We start from the raw sequence: 23,409 nt of genomic DNA on the forward strand, positions 1-23,409 counted from the left end.
AAAGTGTTTCTATTCAGTAAACATGAACAATTACTGATATTTTTGATGATCTCTTTTAATAGAGACCAAGAGTAAACACACTAAAGTTAATCACTTGTATTAATCATTCTGTCTCATCTTCAACTACCTGCTGTTACTGTTGTACCAAACAACACACCTGCTCAATGACTGACTGTTTGTGTGTAACTTCTAGCAGCTCCATCAGTGATAAGAACTTCTTGGTAAAATGATTTACAGAGAAATAAACAAACGAGCTCAAGGGAAAGGAGAGCGATTCATCAGCTGTCATTTATGATTGAAGTGATTTCTTATCTGCCTGGGAGGAGGAGTTCTAAAGACAAGTGAAGAGGAGATGAGGAAGCAGAGGAAGAAGAGGAGGAGGAGAGGGAATAGGAGGTGAGCGTCTAACCAAAATATACTTAAGGGAGGAGACACGGATTCGAAAGAGGGGGAAATGAGTGTGTGCAGTGAGAGGAGTGTGTGTGTGTGTGTGTGTGTGTGTGAGAGAGAGAGAGAGAGGCTGAAAGGGAAGTTAATCTGAGTGTTGTGAGTGAAAGAGGAGAAAGAGGAGGACAGCAGGTGGTTGGGTTCTCCCCCCTCTCCTCCCCCTCTCCTCCTCTACCTCACCTATTCATCCATTGTTGAGCAAATTCTTCTCCTTCACTCCTTCACAAAGACCCCATCTGCCTCTTTTGTCTCTCTCTCTCTCTCCCCCCCCTCTCTCTCTCTCTTTCTCCCTTCCCCCATCACTTCTCACTCTTCACTCAGCAAAAAAAAAAAAGTTTACAGCTCTGTCACTGTGTCCTCTCCTTCTTTTGCTTTACTTTTTTTTTTTGCTAACTATATCCAAAATTGGGGAGAGAGAAATGGGGATCATGGGAGTGTGAGATTTGAAAGTGCTCCGTAAAAAGGGCGACAATGGCAGAAAGACTTTGTGGCACTCCATCCCCGAGTTTCTAACTATTCTGAGAAATCACTCGCAGCATTATACGATCTCACATTTACATGACAGGTACTCGTCTGACGTCCTCCTGTCTTGATCGAGTGACTATCAAAAGAGCAACTGAGGGGCTGATTGATAGGCTGAGTGACTGTTTCGACCGTTACACGAGGAAAAGGTAGACGGGGACGGACAGAAGTAGAGAAAAAGATATCTTTCTGTTGTCATATCAATTTCTCTACGGACCACAAAAAACATTGGTCAACGATTCAGACTAAATAATAATTATGATGAATGCAATCAGGAGAGGACGGACTTATTATATATCAGTTTTCATGTCACTTCTCCTCCATATAGAGGAGGTCCGCTGAGGTCTGTGAGGAAATGCTGACGCACTCATCTCATTTCTACTGTGTGTGTGTTTTGTCTCCTCTGCAGATATATTCATCCGTCTCCATTCACCTTGCTGCCGCTTTTAAATCAGCAAGAAGCTGTTACCTCGAGAAAATGGAAAGAGTGAGTGTGTGTGCGTGCGTGTGTGTGAAAATGATTTGATGACCAAAAGAGGAAAGTATAAACTGAAGAAAGGAACGGCGTCCCGATTCCAAACTTTTGAATGAAGCTCACACGGGATGAGCGCCTACATTAGGTGTCCTCAGAAAAGTCTTTTTCAACGATGTTTGATTTTTGAGGGAGATACTGGTAGACATAATAAGTCAAACAATGAGAAAAAATGGAGGAGCCACTGCAAAAAAACATTATTATGATCCGTAAATAGTGAAGGGTGGAAAACAAAAATAGCTATTGAATCTACAGAAAAACGTGACGCTGTCTCTTTATTGACAGCCGTCAGCCAATGTCATTATCTTCTCTTCAGGTATGTGTATTTCTTAAATACCATCTGCATAAACAGCCCAGTGTTAACATCAGTCTATAGTGTGTTGGATTGGGTTAGTCTGTCGAATGGATTGGGACACAGCAGGTCAATAAAAGATGCATTATCTGATGGAAAATCCAACATGGCATAATTTGACTGGGTCGATAACTTCCAGAGCGGGGATGGCCGGACATGCACAATAAATGTCCCTTGATATGACAGGTGGCTGCTTTTACTCAAATGTTAATAGTATTAGTTTAACAATAACATTGGGAAATATCTTAAATGTTTCATCTTGTCAACAAATCCCACAGAAACACAAAAACCAACGGTGAATTGTCTGAATCCTGACGTGTCTTATTCCTCCGTACCTCAGCGCTTACTTTGGAGGATTAATCAACTTTTTTTAAAAACTAACCTTTTCCTTCTGCTTGAGTAACACTTTATAAAACCTACAGCGGCTACAACCACAGCTGTTAAAGTATATCTTTGGGCTTGGTGGTTAAGTGCTATGATGACTGACCTGTGAGATGGCAGGCGAATGCGTCATTCCCATTGAGTGTCCACTGAGCTGCTGATGATGTGGACTGTGCAGCCCTCCCAGGTGTGCCTGGCTATGGAGGGGAGGGCTGACCTGGATAGGAGGGGTGGATGCCGCTGCCATGTTGCCGAGGGACAAAGCTCCCTGGTGGGGGACACTGGGCCTCGGCACGGTCCCTCTGGAGGACAGAACATGGAGCTGGGGGTGAATCTGGGTGTGGGGAGGGGGCAAGTGGGGGCCGAGGCTGGGGCTCGCAGCGTGAGAAGGGTGTGACGGGTGAGGGTAAGACATGTACATGCCCGGGTGCTGAGGGGGAGGGAGAGGGTGGGAATGGGCAAGTGAGCTGGAGGAAGGGTGCTGGCCTGGGTGACAAGGGTAGACTGAAGGTTTGGGTGTAAACATTGAGGTAGAAGAAGAGGAAGATGTGGAGGAAGAGTGCGGCGGCTTCATTTCAGATGGATCATTGTAACTCTGGGGAGGAAAAAAGGATAACAGGAAATCAGTTTGCAGTTTCCTTTGAGACATCAACTAAACACCAATTATACAAATGATCTCTGTGTGTGTGTGTGTGTGTGTTTTTTGTGTAGCACCTGTGAGACCAGGCTGGCTCTGTAGGCAGCCAGTTGTTTCAGGTAGTCCTTCTTAGCCGTCTCCGTCCTCTTCTTGTACACCTGAAACACAAACATTTACCTCCATCTGTTGGACTACGAACCTTTACAGAACAGTTTACAGCCTGTGAAAAACAGTATCATCAATCACAGTGTTTCACTCAGCTGACACAGTTTTTAAAACACATAAGCACACTGATGAATTCCCAAGGCAGCTTCAACAACTCTTCTCTAAATCAGAAAATTCACTTGACATGCCAATTGGAACAATTTTGCAAGCTCAGTAATGATTGGTGGTCTCAGTGGTATTGTTAGAGCTGATGTCTCTGCAAAACTGTTGATTCCTGTCACAGTCGATGAAGCTACTTGCTGTGCCTCTCACTCTTCCTTTATGGTTTTACTGAACAGGATAGACATTTTATGCCGTCCCACTGGGCTTTCTTTTTGTTTCATCTGCCACTGCCAAAACTCAGAAACTCAGAAACTCAGCAACAAGACTAAGGGCCCTATTTAGACGGCAGAAGGCGCACAGTCTAAAGCACACGACACTACTAAGTGGTTTAGGGCGTGTCTGACGCACTTGTGCTAGTTACATGGCGCACAATCTGGGCGCAAACCGAGGTGCAAAGAGGTTGGTTTAAGTCCCTGGATAATTCATAAGCGTGTTTTCGGCATAACATGAATCAAACCAATCAGAGTGTCAGCTCTCATTCCCTTTAAGAGCCCGGTGATTCTTCTTATAAAACCCGGACCCCGACCGGCATATTCAACTTATTTCTTTCCACTGTGTCCTTGAACATGCAGAAAGAAAACACAGGTCACTGTACGATACATAAGCACGGATTGATGTTGAAGCTGATGAAGCGATCCCACTGCCCAACAGAAACGAAAATGAAGAGAGTCATGATGTGAACATTTATGCACGAGGCACAGCATTAATGATTTAAGTCCCCAGACGGACAGGATCTTATGTTTATTAAAGTTCTGTGTGCTGCCCATCAAAGACAGGTCGGCTTTAAATGTTTGTTTACTTATTGTTGCTGCTGGATCACATGGCTGTATTCTCGTGCCTAATGGGACTAACTGGACAATGTTTTAATATCTGTGGGCACGATTGTCGGTGCTACGGGGAGTTATGTTTAAGTATGGTAGTTAATTTACCTCCTAGTTGCGTGTCTGTGTGACTGTGTCTCAGTTTCTGCTATATTATAGAGAGCGTGCGTCTGAATGAGCGTGCAGTATGGAGAGCTTTGTGTCGGTCTCAGTAGTTTTTGACCCGTGTGCGGCTCAAGCAGGAATCTCCCTGAGGTGAAGCAGGTGTGTGTGGAGGCAGCGGTGAGCTTGTCCACGTCTTCCTGCACTTCTCAGCAGATCGGTAGCAAACCGAAAGCAGTATCATGATTTAAGGAGACGAGGGAAACCAAAGCTTGCAGTCTGTCCCTTAAACAACGTTTACAAAGTAGAAGCGCTGCTGTGCGTCCCCGTGTGAGTGACAAGCAGACTCGTGTTGTAAACTCTCCGATGTATGTCCATAATGCGCCCTTTAAATATCAAACACAGATTGTGCCATAGACTTCCCGACGCTTCACCCTGACTACACCTCATATCAAAACCAAGACGCTGATGGGCGATATATGAATCAAATTTCAGCGCAATCTATCCAATATTTGTTGAAATATTAAGTGAGGATTAAAGTTATGGATGGATATACACTAACATGTTTAGAGCTGTGTCGCCACCGTGACAAAAACTGAGCTCCTGAAAGTTCTCGGAAAATATTTTTCCCAAATAAATCTAATTAGTGTTTCTGACTGATTTTGAAACATTTGTGTGGAGATAGATTTGTCTCAATATTATTCGTGTGAACAGATGGACAATCTGTGTCTAAATGTGAAAATATAAAACACCTCCCACTGATACAAGAAGAAAGATCTGGAAAGTCACAGAAATAATTTGCGTATATTAAACAGATCTGCAAATACAAAAACACACTCTGCAATTCTAGGCTTAATCCAAAAATCAACTGGACTTGGTTTAAGTTCAACCAAGAATGACCATGACCTGGAATACTGAGAACCTTCCCACACATTCAACTCTTAAAACAATAGATTGTCATGAGTCATTCTAGTTTAGTTATGTTGTTGTTTTGTATTTTGGTGTTTTGATATTATTTTCTGTTTTCCTCGGTCACTTTGTCTCTTGTTGTCATGACTTCTTATTGTTTAGTTTGTATATTGTGTTCCTGTCTTGGTTTAGTTGTGCTTTTCATTTAGAGAATTTCCTGTTTTATTTTGTAGTCCTGTCAGTCCTGTGTTTGGTTCCTAGTGTTTCCTGTTTTATTTTGTAGTTCTCGCCCCTTGCATGTCATGTCTTGTTTTACTTCCTCCCTTTGTTCTGTTTTCCCGCCTTTCAGATTGTTCTCACCTGCCCCTTGATTGTCTAACCTGTGTCTAATTAGCATCACCTCCCAAGTTTATTTAGTCTTTGTGCTCCCTTGTCTCGGTGTCGGTTCGTCATCGCCTTTATCCCAAATACTTGTCAATCATCCTGTTTCCCGAACCTGTACCTGGACTTTCTTGTGGCTCCCTATGTTTCTGTTGGATTTTTGGTTTTACCTTTCAGTTGGATATTTTTGTTGGATTTCTACCTGGACTCTTTCACAGTAAGCTTTTGTTTGTTGCCTTTTTGCCTTTTTGTTAATTAAACTTTTAGTTTTGTCTGCACCTCGGGTCCTCTCCCTTTTTGTTTAAGTCCAAACCTTGACATAGATTTATTTGAATGCATGGAATGAAAAGCATTTGTGATTTCTTCATACACTCAACTTTTGAACAGGCATAAGTATATCCCGTTTCTATCTGTGAAACGCAGATGTTTGTGGATCTTTCTCTGTTCTATGCTTGCAGATTAGCATTTCAAAAGGTTTTTCTATAGAAAGTCTGAAAAAAATCTACTTGTATCACTTTTGAAGTCATTTCACACTTCAAAGTAAGAGCACAGGCTTTCTATGACCTGTTTTTTACATTACATTACAGTCATTGTTTTATTGAGTTAATGTAACATAAAGAATAACCTGGGTTTATTTATTCTTTGTATCATATCTAGCACTCACTATTGTACATTTGAGTATGACGGACACTAAATAATATTTAGACAAATCTCTCCATATAAGTTTAGTTTAAGTTAAAGTCCTTATATTAGGCCAATAAAGCTGATTTGATTAGTACCAAACAGCATTGCAAGAAACCTATCTGAATCAAATTTACATTTACACGGCATATGTTATAACTGCTAAGGTGCGTTATCATGGGCTAGCAGATCGTCACATGGACATGCTAAAATACCTGTTTCTGTTCCTCTCCCAGGCCGTCCCACATGGAGGCCACGATCTTTGACACCTCCCCGAACGTGGCGTTGGGGTTCTGGGCCTTGATGTTGGCTTGGGTGTCCCTGAAGAACAAGGCGTATGCAGAAACTGGCTTCACTGGCTCATTGGGGTCCTTCCGCTTCTTCTTCTTTGGTGTTTTGGGTTTCTTGGAGATGTCCACAGTTGCTGGTCTCTTCTCTGCTCCGCTGCCCAGCTAAAAAGGGAAAGAGGTTAAGTGGGACACAGTTAGGTATGAAAAAGGAAGTGTGGTTGGACACATATGTATGGCGTTAGGGAAATTTTATAGGGCCGCTCTATTATTGGCATTTTCGTCCAGAGTTTGGGCTTCTAGGACGGTTGAAAGTCCACTGCTGTAAAGTTAAGGGGTGGATTCATAACACAAGACAAAAAGAGCATCATTGCAGAATGGAAGGTGGTATAATAATGTGATTTCATGATGATGATTTTCATAATATTTGGATAATCTCCATGTTCCTCTGCATCTTTCATTTATTCACTTTTCTCCACATTATTTTCCTTTATTAAACATTATTTCTTATTTTGTTCCTGCTTTACTTTGCACACAAATGTTGCCTTTCATCATTCTTTTCCTCAGGTTATGTACTCTAAAGTACTGATGTTTGAAGGTGCTACACATACAAACCTGCCCTGCAAATGATTAATAAAGGCTAAAGGCTTGTATTACTTCACCATATAAATAATGTCTATTTTGTGTCCTTTTCCTTATCCTTCCTGAAGAAGGCGTTACTCGTGTACCTTCTAATAATCTTGCTTAAAGTCGAGCTGAGACGGCATTTCGAGAGTATCTAGCTTCCGTATCGTGACGTATTTCCGAGTGAAACAGGACGAGCAGGCGGGACATATCATTAGAGGGATTTGATTTGATCGTTGAGAAGTGGGCGTAGACAGACGTTCTCCACAGCGCAGTAGCTAGCTAACTGACCGAGCGTTCTTGGTGCTCTGCGGCTAAATGTTGCAGATTGATTGGTTGAAATTTAGTTTTACTGGAAGAAAAAATTATCAGATTTTGATATAAGAACACGAAGAAATGGATTTTCTGTATTTTTTTTGGCCTATATTGACAAATAGATGCACAATATTACCGGGGATGTGATCTAAAAGGATTAAAATGACATTTTTCATTTCACCTCGACTTTAAATACAACTTATTCTTCAATACATAAGCAAAGAGGATGATACATTTGGTAAATCTAATTCAGCAGTAAAGTAAAGGTTTCATTTTCCCAGAATATTAACAGGCAGTCCCGTGGTGAGTGCTTGTCTCAGAGTGAAACACCTAACAGTGAGGGAGCTGATTTCCATCTAGTTGATATGCAGAAAGAATGCTTCTATCATGACACATAACATTAACATAACCACTCTCCACTGTCTACATACACACACACACACACACACACACAAGCACAGCAGAAAACAAAGGGTCGCCACAGCCCAGAGAGATATGACTCACTAACAGTAAAAACAGAAGATACAGCGTCTGTGTGTTTTTGTTTTACCCTGAGTCCGTCATCATTCTCGTCCTCGTGTGCTGAACTGGAGGGAGATGGCGTGGCAGATTTACTTCCAGGAGGTGAAGGAGAATTGTGGGTAACAGAGTTCCTACTCAGCCCCAGCTGGGATTGGTTGATGGTGGACAATTGACTTTGCTGGCTCATGCCCGATTGGCTCCTGGGCCCGAGCGCTGCTTCGATGGGCTGCTGGCTGCTGGTAAACCGGGAATCAGAGTTCACCATCTGCTGCATCTGTGGAAAGACAACAAGTGATGATGACTGTTTGCAAATGTGATGGTAAAGATCAGGTTTTCAGAATATTCCAGTCTGCAATTAGATCAACAACTTCCTCACAGTTAATCCTGCTACAGATTTAACATCTTATCTGGGCTACCTACCTGAGTGAAAACTCCTAAATTAATTATCACGTGTGAAATCAACTGTCTGCCAACACTTTCATACACCACAGCTACTAGATTATAAGATGTAGAAAAAATGCGTTAGTTGTTATAAGGACAGCTCTTGCTTTGCCCCTTAAATCAGGTGTGTGTCTTAGATTTTCTTAACAGACTTCATAAAGGGTGGGCCCGAAACAGTAACCGAGCTATGTAACATTATCTTGCGACAGACCGAGCTGAGCTCTGAAACAGAGTCTGCCTTTGCATTACGGGGTTTGTACAGTGTTCAGCAGTCCAGTTCACCCATAATGAAGTCTGATAGTAACCGTGGCAACAGGCAATACAGGTCAGAGAGAAGACGAGATTAGAAGTCATTTAAAACATCAATTCCCACTCATGCGTAAATACATCAATAAAGATGCTTAACTCCGTTTGTTTCCCTCCAGAGAAGTGGTACATTATAGTAGCTGAAGGAGACCTTAAGGGGTGCACAGGTGCAGGCTGAACAGATACAAACACACGTTTATCCCTTGTGCATCCAGATACTCAATAATTTGTCAGAAAGCTGATGTACTGCTGGATATAAAGTGACCAGACAGCCCTGTCCACGTTTGGTGTCCCGGCTGTGCCCTGAATGCATCATGTTCCATTGTGTATTGCTGTCTTTCAAAACAGAATGTTTTCCAATGAGGGAAATATTCAATAAATCTCATATAAATATACAGAAAAAAAAATCTACTCTGGTTAACAATTTAATGTCAAATCAAAGAGCTGATTTAAACTGCATCTTTGAAGCAGGAAGCATTAAAGCACCTATTCTGCCTGGAGATTAAGAGTATTATTTCATAGCATAGTTGTGTGAACGATCCTTCTGTTTTGTGAGCCCCTTCTGTCACCCCCTTTGTGTGTTAGTTCAGCTTTGATTGACCAAAATGCGAGTAGTCTTGTAGTGACTCACTCTGAAGTAATACTCCATTTCTCAGGAAAACAAGAGTTGGCTTTGCACACGCCTTCAGCAAGGGAACTTTGACACCTAATGTCACAAATACGAAAATGAGACTCGGTTGATGGTTTGTATTTAGAGTTTCCGCTTAGTAAGCATCCAATAAAGCGGATGTGGTCTTGTGCACCGTGCCCCTCTTGGGTAGCGTTACCTGAACTTGATTACCGGCAGCAGCCTCGGAACAATGCTGCGGTATTTAGATGGAACACGAGTGACGTTTCTCGAATGCAGGAAGAGGTTTTCGGAATGACGTAGGTGGTACGTGTGGATGGTAGACGTGCTGAAAACGAATAGCTGTGGTTTGGCATTGGTTGCGCTTGGGACTTCAATAAAGTCATATTAGTCAAAATATATCATCCAGTCATAATGCTCCAGAAACCTTTGACCCACTGACAAATGTATTGAACAGCTTGCCTCATAGAATAACTACTGACGAAAGACACTAAAATACACTGATTAAAATCAACAAATCAGAACATTTTCTTATTTTAAACAAACATGTTGTTTATGTTTTCGCTGATTAAATTTAATGATATGTGTTAAGTATATATACACACATTATATGTTACATTATTAAATGAGTCTTAAACTGACTGCCTCAACAACAACATACTTTTAAAAATAATAAATTGTTGACTCAACAGAATTAAAATGCACAACAGGAAGATGTAAGGTATTTATATTACGATTAAGAAATATATTAAGGTATATTAAGAACGTAAGATATTTAAATAAGATAAGGGGGTAGGGTTTCAGCGGTTCTTTTCAGTGGGTTGGGTGTTAACATCACTAGCAGCGTATGCTGACAAGGTCAAAAGGTCACAGATCTAGAGTATAATAGCATTACCAATGGAGAAATTACTTTTTGTAACATTTGTCAGACATGAAAATGAATAAAATAAAAGAATAAATAAATAAATAAAAATAAAATACTAAAATATGTGATTTGCTTGCACAGCATTATTTTCGTGCGAGTAGCATGAACTTAGCACAAGCTTGCTCTTTTTTTCCCCACTCTTTAATTCAAATTTTTCCTTGAGAAAACAATATGAAGGTCCATTTCTGGAGCTTTTGTTCATATTACATGTTTACTTAGTTTTAAAGGGATTGTAGATGTGACAATGTCTCTTAATAAATATGATGTTAAACATGACTGAAATGCTTGTTAGGTTACTTGTGGTTACTCAAAGGAGACCCAAACTTTGTCCCAGCGCATTTATTTTGATGTTCAAATGTGTTAAAGTCGAGCTGAAACGGCATTTCGAGAGTATCTAGCTTCCGTATCGTGACGTATTTCCGAGTGAAACAGGACGTGCAGGCGGGACATATCATCAGAGGGATTTGATTTGATCATAGACAGACGTTCTCCACAGCGCAGCAGCTAGCTAACTGACCGAGCGTTCTTGGTGCTCTGCGGCTAAATGTTGCAGATTGATTGGTTGAAATTGTTTGGTGCTAACTTACGTAAGCACACAGGATTTTTTTTTTTTACCGGAAGAAAAAATGATCGAATTTTGATATAAGAATACGAAGAAATGGATTTTCTGTATTATTTTTTGGCCTATATTGTCAAATAGATGCACAATATTACCGGGGATGTGATCTAAAAGGATTAAAATGACATTTTTCATTTCACCTCGACTTTAATAGGATCAGGACCATGGCTGCTGAAACATGTCCATCACACTGGAGCACTGTGGACATCTTTAAATTCCAAAAAAACAAAATAATTCATTTACTGCTCAGTAAGAAAAGCAATACATTCTCATGATTGAGAACCTGTAATTTTTGGCATTTGGATTAATTGAATGATTTATTGTCAAAATAATTGTATTCATCTGATAAATTCAATGAAATAATAACGAATCATTGGAGCTCTGCTTGAGGTGCGTTGACTCATCTGACAGGTTTGTGTGTGTTGAGAACTTTAATGCGGAGGTTGGTAACACACACGCAATCTTGTATCATGTGTGAAATTTTATATTAAGATCAATATACAGTAAATTATCAAGAAATGTGATTAACTTTCCATATTTTGCAGAATCCATTACAAAAGTCCTGTAAATCCAATATTTCCATAAAACACTGTAATTTGCAAAATAGCAACAAAAAAAGGTCCAATAAAAATAGAGCTATGAAAGGATTGTAAACTTCTCATACACAGTTTAACAAAATCTGTAGATCAAGGGCCACATTGCAAACTGTAATGCATTATCTTTGTATTTTGCATTTCTGCAGAGTGCTGTTCTTTTCTTCATTCATCCATACCGGCTCTCATTCAGACGACCCACTCCTTCCGTTTGTTTCAAACAAAGCACTGTTGGTAAGTGAACCCGACATGATATGTTTAGATCATAAAAAACTTATGAAATCACTCCTCACATTTCACCAGCTCACAACAGACTTTATCTTTCAATCAGACGGCTGGCAAAACGAGAAGAAAGTCAGGATCTCAATATTAAGTGAAACGGAGTAGTCTTGTCTCCTCTAGGAATAACACACACACACACACGCACACATTGACTCGAATCTTTATAGCCCCCCACCCACCCCGATTAGGCTGAGCCAGGCACGGTTGCCAGGCAACCATCATTCATGGACTGGCAGTAAATGAATGTTAGTATGAGAATATAAAAGCGAGGTACAGAGAAAGAGAGACTGAGCACACAGACGTGGAAAATAAGACCCTTCAGGCCACTAAAATAATTGTATCCAGTGTTACACAGAGAACACACAAGTAAGTGAAAGGGAAAAAGCCTGACAAATCTTTAATTAAAATGAATAAAAACAATGTGTAATGGTGTTTTATAGCCATCCTTCTTCAGCTACAGTCAATGTTGAGAGCTAATGTTGAGGTTTCAAACTGACACTTAATAATATAGTAAGTAGATTTAATATGGAGATGGAAACAAGAGACAGAGAGAAAGATCAAGAGTGGGAGGTGACAGAGTTTCACTCAGATTCTGACACATAAATACCTCTGTCATCCCACTGAATACTCATTTCTATGACAGTCTGAGTAACTCCAAGTCTGAGGTGAAGCTTTCGTTTCTACACAGTCAGCCACATCTGAATTTCACAGCTAAAAGCGAGATTTTCACTTTACTGTGAAATGAGAACTTAAAATTTGAAGAAAATGTCACATCGACCAGCCGCCGTGATTTAAATAACACTGCTCTGGGCAATACCCTATTTCACACGGTTCAAGTGAATAAAATATGACAGAATATACATCAGCTGGCTGTCACGTCAAAGCCTAAGACTCATTGAGATCATGTTTTTATTTAATAAGTAAAGAGTATCTTTGAGCAGAGCACAAAATGAAACTCTACAAACATCCCCAGAGCATCAAGTGAAATCCAAGGTGCCAGTTTCACTGTCAATGAATTGACCGTCTGTGTTTCAATAAAATGCCTCAAACAACAACTTGCATTTCTCTTCTGTCCATGCGTTGGGACAGAATATCGGAAAAATACAGACCTCTGGCAGCACTTTGAATCCACAAGAAGGGTGACGGCACAACACGGATGTATTCTGCTGCAGTAGAGTCTCATCCCTGAGCTAATCTTTGACCTCAGGGCTGCTGAGCTGAACTTACACCAAGTCAAGTTTCCAAGCATAAATACATGAAGCATGGCGGCCATACACACCGGGTAAATCCCTTTGGACTGACACCCGAATTTTATACGACAACTTTTATTTTCTTCCTTAAACATGAGACAAGTTGTACTGGTCCTGTTTACCTAATTGCCCTGAATTTAGAGGTCATTCACCTGTCCGTGTGTATTCTCATCACCTGTTTCTTATCTAATAAAAACATTATAAACATTTGGTGAGTGAGTTTTGAATTAATATCAAATAGATGAGATTAAGAGAAATTAAGTTTTAAATCAATAACAAATAATGACGTTAGGGATGCACGATATTATCGGCATGTTATCGGTATCGGCCGATATTGGCTTAAAAATGAAATATCGGATATCGACCAACACGCCGATATATGCTGATATAATTAACCGATAAAATAATGGGCTGCTGCATACTTGATTAAATTCCCCGACATCGGCGCAATGTCCCCGGAGCGAAGAAGACCTGCTGATGACGTCACGTGTGTCTACCTGCAGCATGAGAGAGTTAGAGGCCAAAATGTCCGTGGAAGTTTTTCAAAGTGTCCAAAATAGATAGCAAAACTGCTGTTTGCAATGACTGCTCAGCTTCGGTGATGCGAGGAGGAGCCAAGGCAAAGTCTTTCAACACTACAAACTTCATTAACCATCTCAAGACCCGTCACCCCGACCGTTGTAACAAGTGTGATAAGAGTATCACCATTATACTGTACGCTAATTCCAATACAGAAGAGAGCTGGTGATCTCTGCAATTAGGTGTGCGGGAAAAAAATATCGCTATGAGTATCGGTAATTGGCTAAATGAGTTGTAAAATATCGGCATATCGGATATCGGCAAAAAATCCAATATCGTGCATCCCTAAATGACATACGTGAAAAATTGAGCTAGAGGAATGAATTTGAATTCTCATAAGCTTTGTGCTTTAAACGCTTTCTATCAGAATATTTTAATGAAGATAAAAAATGAGCTAAATAAAACTTTTGTAGATTTATCGGTTCATACGACACGGCTGTGTAAGACAGCTCCTACACATACATGGTTTTTAAACACAGGTGTCATTTGTTTGGATCTGGCCTGAGGGCGACTTTGTAATGTTTAGCCGAGAATGTGATGTATGGAAATCCAACTTTTAAATCTGACTGCAAACCACCTGACTTTCATTTCCCTATCACGGAGTAGTAAAGCAAATATCTGCCGATACGTCTGATTTATGTGTGACACTAAAACGCCCAGTGTCCGGTCCTTCGTTCCCTGCTGACTCGATCGTTGCTTGTGTTGTATTAACTCTCAGACGTACGTCGCTTCGGACAAGAGCGCTGTAACATTGTAATTGTAATATTGACACTTACCACAGACAGTGTACTGGTCATCGGGCCACCATTTGGACTGAATGTTCCACCATCTTGGTTTAACATAGCAGCTCCATCTTGGCCACCAGGCATGCCAGGCAGATCCATGCCCTGCAGCTGGTAGGGGTGGTGTGGACCTGAGCTGGAGGGGGGGTCCAGAGGGTGGTACGGCCCAGAGGGGGAATCGTGGGGGAGATGCGGGGGCAGCATGTGGTCTGGCAGGGTGGGGGGAGTGATGGGGGGGATGTTGAAGTCCTCATCGCCCAAACCACCCACTGAGTATGACTGAAGACAGATGGAGAGAAGGACAACATTGGAGAAAATACAATTAAAGACATGTGTAAAACTTTTACTCTTTCCTCATGTGAGCTCGAGGAAACAGCTTAGGTGAATGTTGCCTTAAGAGTGATGACAATCAGTAAGAGTTACATAAGGGAATATAAGAGACCGCGTCATGAAATATAACTGTCAGAGATAATAGATGGAAGAGATGGAAAAGCTGCCCATCACCATTAGCGCAGAACGCTAGATCCAGTCTTAACTCCAGCTCTGTGTTGTGTCATGTAGTCATTCTTCCTCAGCCAGAGCTTCTATCACAGACTAATTATCACTAATGATATTCCCAGCCTTGAACAAAAGCCTTGTAAAATACCCACTCACTCAGCAACAGAACAACTCTTTGCAATTTACATGTACAAGCCCCCTTTGCCTGAGAGAATACACAAAGGCGGATCATTGTGTGTAAATATATATCAACTCTAATCTGGCAGCAGCTCCGTAAATGATAATGAATTACGGTATTCTCAAAGCAAAGACGAATGCAAAGGAGGCATGAAGAGGGAAATGGAGTGAGAGAATCATGCAAGAGAAGAGTGAGAGGCACGCGGCTGAAAAGAGAGAGAGAGTGTTAGAGAAGCCCTCTCATACTAATCTGACAGAGGAGATCTTTTATAGAGACTGACAGCCTTTTCTGCTTGGCTAGCCACACCAGTCTCTCCCTCTCCTACTCTTTTGCTCTTCATCTCCGTCTTCCAACATCCTTCTTCTTCCACCTCTCTCGCTCTTCTAATCTCACCCTTGATTTCTCTTTCATCTCCGTCTCACTCTTTAGTTCTCCCTCACTCTTTTCTTCTCCCATCTCACGCCCGCGTGCAATGTTAAGTTATGCGTGGAATGACTTGTGAGCTGAGTGATGAGCAAAGGGGGTCATGTGATGTGTACGCTTTCCATGTAATAAACAGTCACTGCGAGAAGCCGCGATCTGAGTTGATAGTTTCAAATGCGAGAAACGGAAAAGTGTGCAAAACACAACATTGAATACTGAACACATTTTCCATTTGTTATTCGCAAGGATCGAATTTCAATCAGGCCAACATTAGATAATGTGTGAATGGGTAAACTGTGTATTTAGTCCTCAAGGAGCCACCATGAGGGGAGGAGAACTGTAATGTGTCAGCGGGAAAGTTCTGCCATTCAGCATTGCTCCTCCAAAAACAGGGGAACATTTTTGCAGCAGATATACTGACTTTTATGCCCGAGTACGATTAAAGCGCCAACAAAACTGAATCCTACACTTCCCATAATGCAACACAATAGCTGTCGTGAGTTATTCTAGTCTAGTTGTGGTTTTGATTTGTATTTCGGTGTGCAGTTGTTATTTCTTGTTTTACCTTTGTCTCTCGTCATGAGTTTAGTTCTGTATTTTATTTAGTCGTTTTGTTGTCACAATTTAGTCTTGTTTAGTGAAGTATTTCTCTTGTGTCTCTTTGGTTGGATCATTTCTTGTTTTACTTTGACACCTTTGCTGTGTCCGAAACCGCATACTAACATACTGCCTACTACATACTCAAACAGTATGTACTGCATACTGCCTACTAACCTGACTATTAGGATGCCGGTGGCATCATACTCAGAGCCGTCTTCTCCGTATCACGTGACTTAATCGTTTACGTATGTCCGGTCTGATCTCCGGTTGAACTCCACCATAGTAGAAGCTGAATAGCCGCAATGCATTTTGGGGCGGTTGAGTACAACCAGTGAGCTCCCGTCTCATACTCAAATATCCGGGCCGATCTAGTATACATCCGGGCATTTCTCGCATACATAAAATTGCATACTATGAGATGGAACACATGACATACTCAATTTGACGTCACGGTTAGTATGATTAGTATGATTGTATGCGGTTTCAGACACACCGCTCGTCTCTCGTGATTCATTCCTGCCTTTGCGTGTTTCCCGCTTGTTTGATTGCGTGCCTTACCCTGATTGTTTTCACCTTCCCCTTGATTGTCTCACCTGTCTCTAATTAGCTTCACCTCCCCAGTTTATTTAGTCTTTGTGCTCCCTAGTCTCGGTGTCAGTTCGTCATCGTCTTTATCCCGAATCCTTGTCAGTCATCCTGTTTCCCGAACCTGTACCTGGACTTTCTTGTGGCTCCCTATGTTTCTGTTGGATTTATGGTTTTACCTTTCAGTTGGATATTTTTGTTGGATTTGTACCTGGACTGTTTCACAGTAAGCTTTTTGTTAATAGAACTTTCAGTTTTGTCTGCACCTTGGGTCCTCTCCCTTTGTGTTTAAGTCCAAACCTTGACAGTAGCAGCTTTTGCATTCTCTTTGACAGGTAACATTGGTGGTTTTCCCCGTTAATTAAAGATAATGGGATCTATAATAGACACCCACTGGGAGATGTGACTTGGTAAAGAAATGTATGCAGCAGTATCAGTTTTTTGTCTCATTCAAGAAATGTTTGGTCTAGGTAAATGATGAAGGGAGTTTTAATCATGATTTAAGACCACTTTGCTTTGGACGCAGTAGATTTCATAGATTCTCTGTAACGCTGTCTCTCCAGTCCTGACCTACTTCAGTCATCTGGGTCAGCGGTTTTGGAATCAGATTCCAGTCACTCTTAATCATGACGCTTTATCAGCTACCGAGTTCATAATTGTGAAAATTAAACAACCAGTAAAGCTAACTCTAATTTAAATTAGTAGAAACACAGAATCATGGCGTTGCATCTTTGACGTCTTCGGCAGGGCTTTGGGGGGTAAGCTGAGCTGTCAATAATAGATGACTAAACGACTTCCTCTGACATGACGTAGTTAAAAATGGTAAAAGATTTGATTTGAACAGCCACATTTAATTCAACTGACAAGATCGTAGGTGACTGAATATCCCGGATGGCGATGCTAAGCTATGGGGCCTGGATGGAATTGATAAGCTGCTTACAGGAGTCAAATATTTATTTGCTTCCATATATTCGCAACTTTTCTTGTGTGGTGTTTTTTATCTGTTGTCTCATCACTGAAATCTGCTGTACTACATAGTAAAACATCAATGTGTTGTATATCTCTAATGGTCAGGTGTTAAAGGAGTTTCTTGAAGTCTTGTTGAGTATCCAAGCCAGTTCTCTTTTCTTGTTCTGCAATTAATTATCTAATAATCTTTATCGAGAAATCAAATAGGTCGGCTAGTTTGATTAGTTTGACATGTGCTTATGAGCCTGGAGCTCTTAGTTTATCCAACATTAAACTTCCAACACTGTGTTTAACAGGTCCTGAGGTTCTAACAAACTAATAACTCTAAGCCACTTGCATGTCTTAGAAACAGTGTCCTGTTGGAGCTCAGAGCTCTGCATAAATTACACTGCTCTGTCTGCCTCTCTCACTCTCTCCCTCCCTCTTCTACTCTCTCTGTCATTTCTCCTACTTCTACATAAATTACTTTCTCTCTCTCTCTCTCTCTGCTCTTCCATTCATGTCATCACAATAGTCTGTTCCCTGTGCTGTGTGAGAGCTTCCAGAAGGACTAATGTAGTCAGGATTAAGTCTTTTCACACGTGTTCACATTTCACACTTCTCACATCACCATGTTCATGACAGTTTCATATGATATGACAAAGCACAATGTCAGTTGGACATGAATAATGTGTAACATCCACACAAAATCTCAAGGAGGGGACGATAACCGACAATGATTTTCTTAAAAAAACAAAACGCTATAGACCCAAAGAAATATCATGTTTCTGAATGATCCCTATAAATGTCTGAAGATCTCTGTATCTGCAGATATCGAGCACTTTGCATGTTTTTTTGTTATGTGTTTCAGCCACTTCTGGGTGTAGCATGCACAGTGTAAGAACAACACTCTATAGGAACAAAGCAAACCCTCCTTTTATCTTTAGCCCTTTTATTTTTTTCGCTCATTTTCATTTCGCCTCCGTACCCTTTATACAGAACGGCAGGGTGGAAGTGTAAACACTGTGGTAACAGTGTAAAAATCCTGCCTTAAACAGGCAGTGGAAATGGGCCTGTTGTTTAGAACCTTAGACATTTAAATAATCTGTTAATTCTGATAAGGCATAAAAGTATCCTTGAGGGCTCCATATAAACAGACACATTCAAAAGAAGGGGCAATCAAATATTAAAGTCTGATAGAAGGTGTGTGTTTGAGAAACGGAGAGACAACGGTTGACAGCAGGCTGTTTTATGTATGAGTGTGCAGGACAGACGTTAAAACAACAGTTTTTGTATTTGTCAGCATATAACACGAAACGTGTATGCAAGTGTTGGGAGAGTCCCTTCAAACGCTACGGTGGCCCCGTCATCCACTCACACATGATATTGTTTCCACTGATATGACTAAATGTTCCAAAATGCTTCAGACAGTTCGTTCTATAAATATATTGCTTTGTGTTGACTCAGAAACATTTGGGTATCCTGAAAGAAAATGTACGAGGCCTTGGTGAAGAATAGGTTCCTATTCATGTGCGATGTATGTGAAAGGGAGACAAAAACTTAAGTCATATTCAAACTTTCTAATAATCACTGATATGGGGCTCTTTTCTAAACACGCATAGCTGCGTAATACATTGTTCAGGTGAAGTTCAGATTAAGGTGTAAGCATTACAAACAGATCGAGATTCCTGTTTGTTTTTGATGAGAAGCTGCCATTTTTTCCCGATGCGATATGTTGGTTTATTATGTATGTGACCCATTAAAATAACAGGTGCAGTCTTCCAAGATAGACACACTTGTTTTTTATGAGCTACTCCATCCAAACACCGAAGGCCGTTTCAAATATGAAGTTAGAAATTGTTGATATGAAGTAACCTCTTAAATAATCTTTGACTGTGTACAGGCTGGAGAGAGCACACTAACCAGTCGACAGTGTAATTCTAGACTGTTATCACGTTACCTGTGGTATTAACGTTAACTACCAACAGCTGACCTAACTGCAATCACATTTGCCAGTTTTATTTGTGAAAGTCAAAGTCAGCTCCAACAAACATGTAAAGCTGCTATGGTAATGTTTTTTACACTGCTTAAAGAACTTGGCCACGGCCACTGGTCTGCACCGCTTGTTCCTTTTTTATTCTTTGGACAAAGCTTCCTCTTCCTCCTAGCTTCCTCTAAGTAACCAAATAGGAGGCACACAGAAACACTCGGCTCACCTGCGTTGAGCAGGAAACTCTCATCCTGATGTCTCATTCAAACTGCACTCTGTCCTGCTAATTATTCAAACTGCACCTTTTTCTGCTACTGCTAAAATTTGCATCTTGAAACTACTAAAATTTGCACATGATTAATTTTACTGCTAAAATTTGCACATTTAGAACTCAGTATGACTGTATGGCACGTTAACACCTCTACCTCGCTGTAATGTAGGTTTACATTTTAGATGTATGTTAGGTCTATATTTTAGATTTACTTAAGTAGGTTTACATTTCAGATATATATAGCTTTTATTTTAGATTTACTATGGTTGAGGCTACTAATTATTATAGTTGTTAGAATTGCTGGATGTATGTATTTCTTCTTCTAGTGTTAGGGTTATTTTTACTGAGTATTTATTTTCTCCTGTGCTGTATTCGCTTTGATGACCTACTGCTGTAAAGCTACAATTTCCCAGTTTGTGATCCATCCATCCGGTGTGTCCACCAGTGTGAATAAAAGTCTCAAAGTTGAGTGTCAAAGTTGTAACAGCTTTAACCTGTAAAGCCAATAGGTGGTATACCTCAGCTTGTTCACATCTACACTTTTAATATACTTCAATTGGATGATACACTGAATCTAGGTTTTGGTGCATTTAATCAAAGCTGTCAATCAATTTCTTTTGTGTAAACACTGATCTGGAATTTGCTCCACTTTTGTGCCCATTTTAGCTCAGTGTTTATGTGTAACTTACAAGTAGGGATGCACGATATTATCGGCACGTTATCGGTATCGGGCGGTGTTGGCTTAAAAATGAACTATCGGACATCGGCCAACACGCTGTTATAATTAACTGATAAAATAATGGGCTGCTGCATACTTGATTAAATGCCCGACCTCGGCGCAATGTCCCCGGAGCGAAGAAGACCTGCGCGGCTCAGCGTGATGACGTCACGTGTGTCTACCTGCAGCATGAGAGAGTTAGAAGCCAAAATGTCCGTGGTGTGGAAGTTTTTCAAAGTGTCCGAAATAGATAGCAAAACTGCTGTTTGCAATGACTGCTCAGCTTCGGTGATACGAGGAGGAGCCAAGGCAAAGTCTTTCAACACTACAAACTTGATTAACCATCTCAAGACCCGTCACCCCGACTGTTGTAACACATGTGATAAGAGTATCACCATTATACTGTACGCTTATTCCAATACAGAAGAGAGTTGATGATCTCTGCAATTAGGTGTGCGGGAAAAAAATATCGGTATCGGTAATCGGCTAAATGAGTTGTAAAATATCGGCATATCGGATATCGGCAAAAAATCCAATATCGTGCATCCCTACTTACAAGTTTAAAAAACATCTGAAAAACTGGAGTGTTGCCTCTTGTGTTGTGTGTGTGTGTGTGTGCGTGTGTGTGTGTGTGTGTGTGTGTTTGTGTGTGTGTGTTCATTCACCCAAGGCAGACGGTGTGTGTCGGCCATTTGCGTGTCCCTCCTCCAGTGCTGTGAGGGCTGGTTGTGTGGCGTCACCTTGCTGAGAGGATGAGGGGGCTGTGGCACACGAAACTGCGGGGAAGAAACACAAAGACGTGCAAAGTTCAAATGGATGCAGAGGCCAGGCAAAGGTCAGAGGTCAAATGAAAAGGTCACAAAGAGGAGCAAGGACAAAGAGAGGAGAGTGGAAGGGGGTTGGGGGAACGTCAGAGAGAGACGGTACGATTATACACAGGGCCTCGCTCACACACCAACACACACATACAATAGTCTCCGACACAGGTTAAAATAATGTTTAGGTAATGTTGCTGTTACTTTTATACCGACAGCTTCAACTGAACTGAGTTGACAGAGAGAAAGACAGAGAGAAAGAGGCTACATATATATACTGCTAGTTCATTCCTGCCAGAGCTCGTCCCTGATAAGAGAAGGTTACATAGAGCTGCACAGCTGCAACGAAGGAAGACCAGCACATACAACATCATACACAGGTATCTACACTGGCTCAAACAGATATATGTTGAGTAGTTCATGTTCAGGTAGAAGAAATGGTGATCACCAGGTACTGCTATTTTATCTTTTCTTTACAGTCACACCTGGAGCCCCAGTAAAACCACAACCAGCGTGCAGCTCCATAAAGCTGCACATACATGATACGGATTAAAGGAACAGCATTGTCCAATCAGCTATAAGCTATATTGAGCATGATTTTTGTGCTACATCCACTTCTACACAGATGTTTTAAATTGTAAGGCTTTCAAGCAAAGTTGTTGTTATTCCAAATTTAAATTATTTGTACATTTTTAACGTGTGTTTAGCATAAGGAAGCCACAACTTCTACTATTTAATCCCATGTTCTAAAATGACAAATAAAAAAGGGCTGTGAAGAAACACGGACGACTTCAATACCGTAAATTGCTGCGATGGAAAAGGAGACACGGTCATTTGAGTGATTTGCTCAACATGCAAATGAATGAGGAAGGGAGCGTCGTGTTCAAGTCAATCAGTCGTTTGTTTTAAAAAGACAAAGATTACATTTGTCACATTAAGGTTGGATGGTATTTTACAGTTTTACAGCCATTCTCTCTTCCAGTAAAGGAGTAAAGTTTACCTAAAACATGAACAACCCTTATAATGTGTCGGTGTGTGAAATGAAGTCTCCAGGCTTCTAAACAATGAACCGACACGTACGCGTACATTACGGCTTGTTCTGTTCAGCCTTTCTCCCTTCCAGAGAAGCGTTCCTCTTTTCTTTACGTCCCTGTTTCAGCTTTAACACAGCAACATCACACCGCTGCTCCATTAACCGCTCCAAAAAGACAAGGATGAGGGTCACACAGGACCGACGATTGTTCACATTCATCACAACAACCTCTGACTTTATGGAAGCCATGTACTTCAATAATAAAGCTATAAATTGTTATTCCACACACCACTTCCCATCTTCTTATGGTACAACACGATGAATAAAACATCAAATCATAGATTCCTATACTATACAACATTCTCCAAAGTGTGCTCGATGAATAATGTATCTTTAGTGGAGTTTCTTATTAATATGAGCTTTGCTTGGCTGTGAGGTAATTCTGTACTAACAAACACACATCTTTCTCTCCGGAGGCTTCCTTAGGCCTCTGGAAAAGACTTCAGTTACACCCACAGCCATACATGTTCTTGGGCTGTTGCTTAGTGATCTAAAACAGTTCTTTAATATAATGATGCGAATTGAAAATTAAGTAGTTGTGAGACTTTGCATCAATAAGCAGTATACTGACATCGGTATCAATAAAGTACTACCAATAACAATCCCTGTTGGTAACTGCCAAAGCGCCAGAGGTGTAACTTCTGGTGGTTTAGTGCCAACAGTAAATGTTTAACTAGCCTAAGCCAACACAAAGAAAGAAATATATCATAATTGTGAACATCAGACAAAAGTTGTGTTGTCCTCACAGCCTCTAACACGTCAACCCTTCAAATAAATTGATCAGTGGTCTGTCACAGCGATCAGTCAGCGGAGCAGTGGAGCAGATTAAGGGCCTGTGTCCACTAACAGCTTTTTTTTTGCTCTGACAGCGCCCACGACCTCGATTGCAGAGCGCTTCTCACCGGGGATTACTGTTGCTAGGTTACGAAAGTTGTCTGGCGGCACTTCTGCTTCCCTTGGTAGTGACCGTTACGTCTGTTGTAATGTTTGCTTTGATTGAAGGACATTTTACAACGAAAACATAAAATCATTGGAAAGGAGTCGT

The 23,409-nt window shown here is 40.9% G+C and overlaps 1 protein-coding gene across 2 annotated transcripts in view; it reads right to left on the bottom strand.

Annotated features, from left to right (window-relative positions):
- The window catches only part of tox (thymocyte selection-associated high mobility group box), a 42,516-nt gene that overhangs the window by 3,100 nt on the left and 16,007 nt on the right, over window positions 1–23,409 (bottom strand). The window contains exons 3-8 of one of the 2 annotated variants that reach the window (XM_069685004.1): window positions 21,122–21,232; window positions 14,240–14,524; window positions 7,869–8,114; window positions 6,308–6,544; window positions 2,949–3,029; window positions 2,341–2,829 (exon numbers count right to left, since the gene is read on the bottom strand). In XM_069685004.1, coding sequence (XP_069541105.1) covers window positions 2,341–2,829; window positions 2,949–3,029; window positions 6,308–6,544; window positions 7,869–8,114; window positions 14,240–14,524; window positions 21,122–21,232 — 1,449 coding nt within the window. Of the gene's footprint in view, window positions 1–2,340; window positions 2,830–2,948; window positions 3,030–6,307; window positions 6,545–7,868; window positions 8,115–14,239; window positions 14,525–15,314; window positions 15,413–21,121; window positions 21,233–23,409 lie in introns of those variants that run through there. The other variant, XM_069685005.1, reaches the window with a different exon arrangement.

This window comes from Semicossyphus pulcher, unplaced genomic scaffold (genome assembly GCF_022749685.1).
Source record: "Semicossyphus pulcher isolate SPU_LCO1_2020_fin unplaced genomic scaffold, fSemPul1.0.p SCAF_7, whole genome shotgun sequence".
NCBI lineage: Eukaryota > Metazoa > Chordata > Actinopteri > Labriformes > Labridae > Semicossyphus > Semicossyphus pulcher.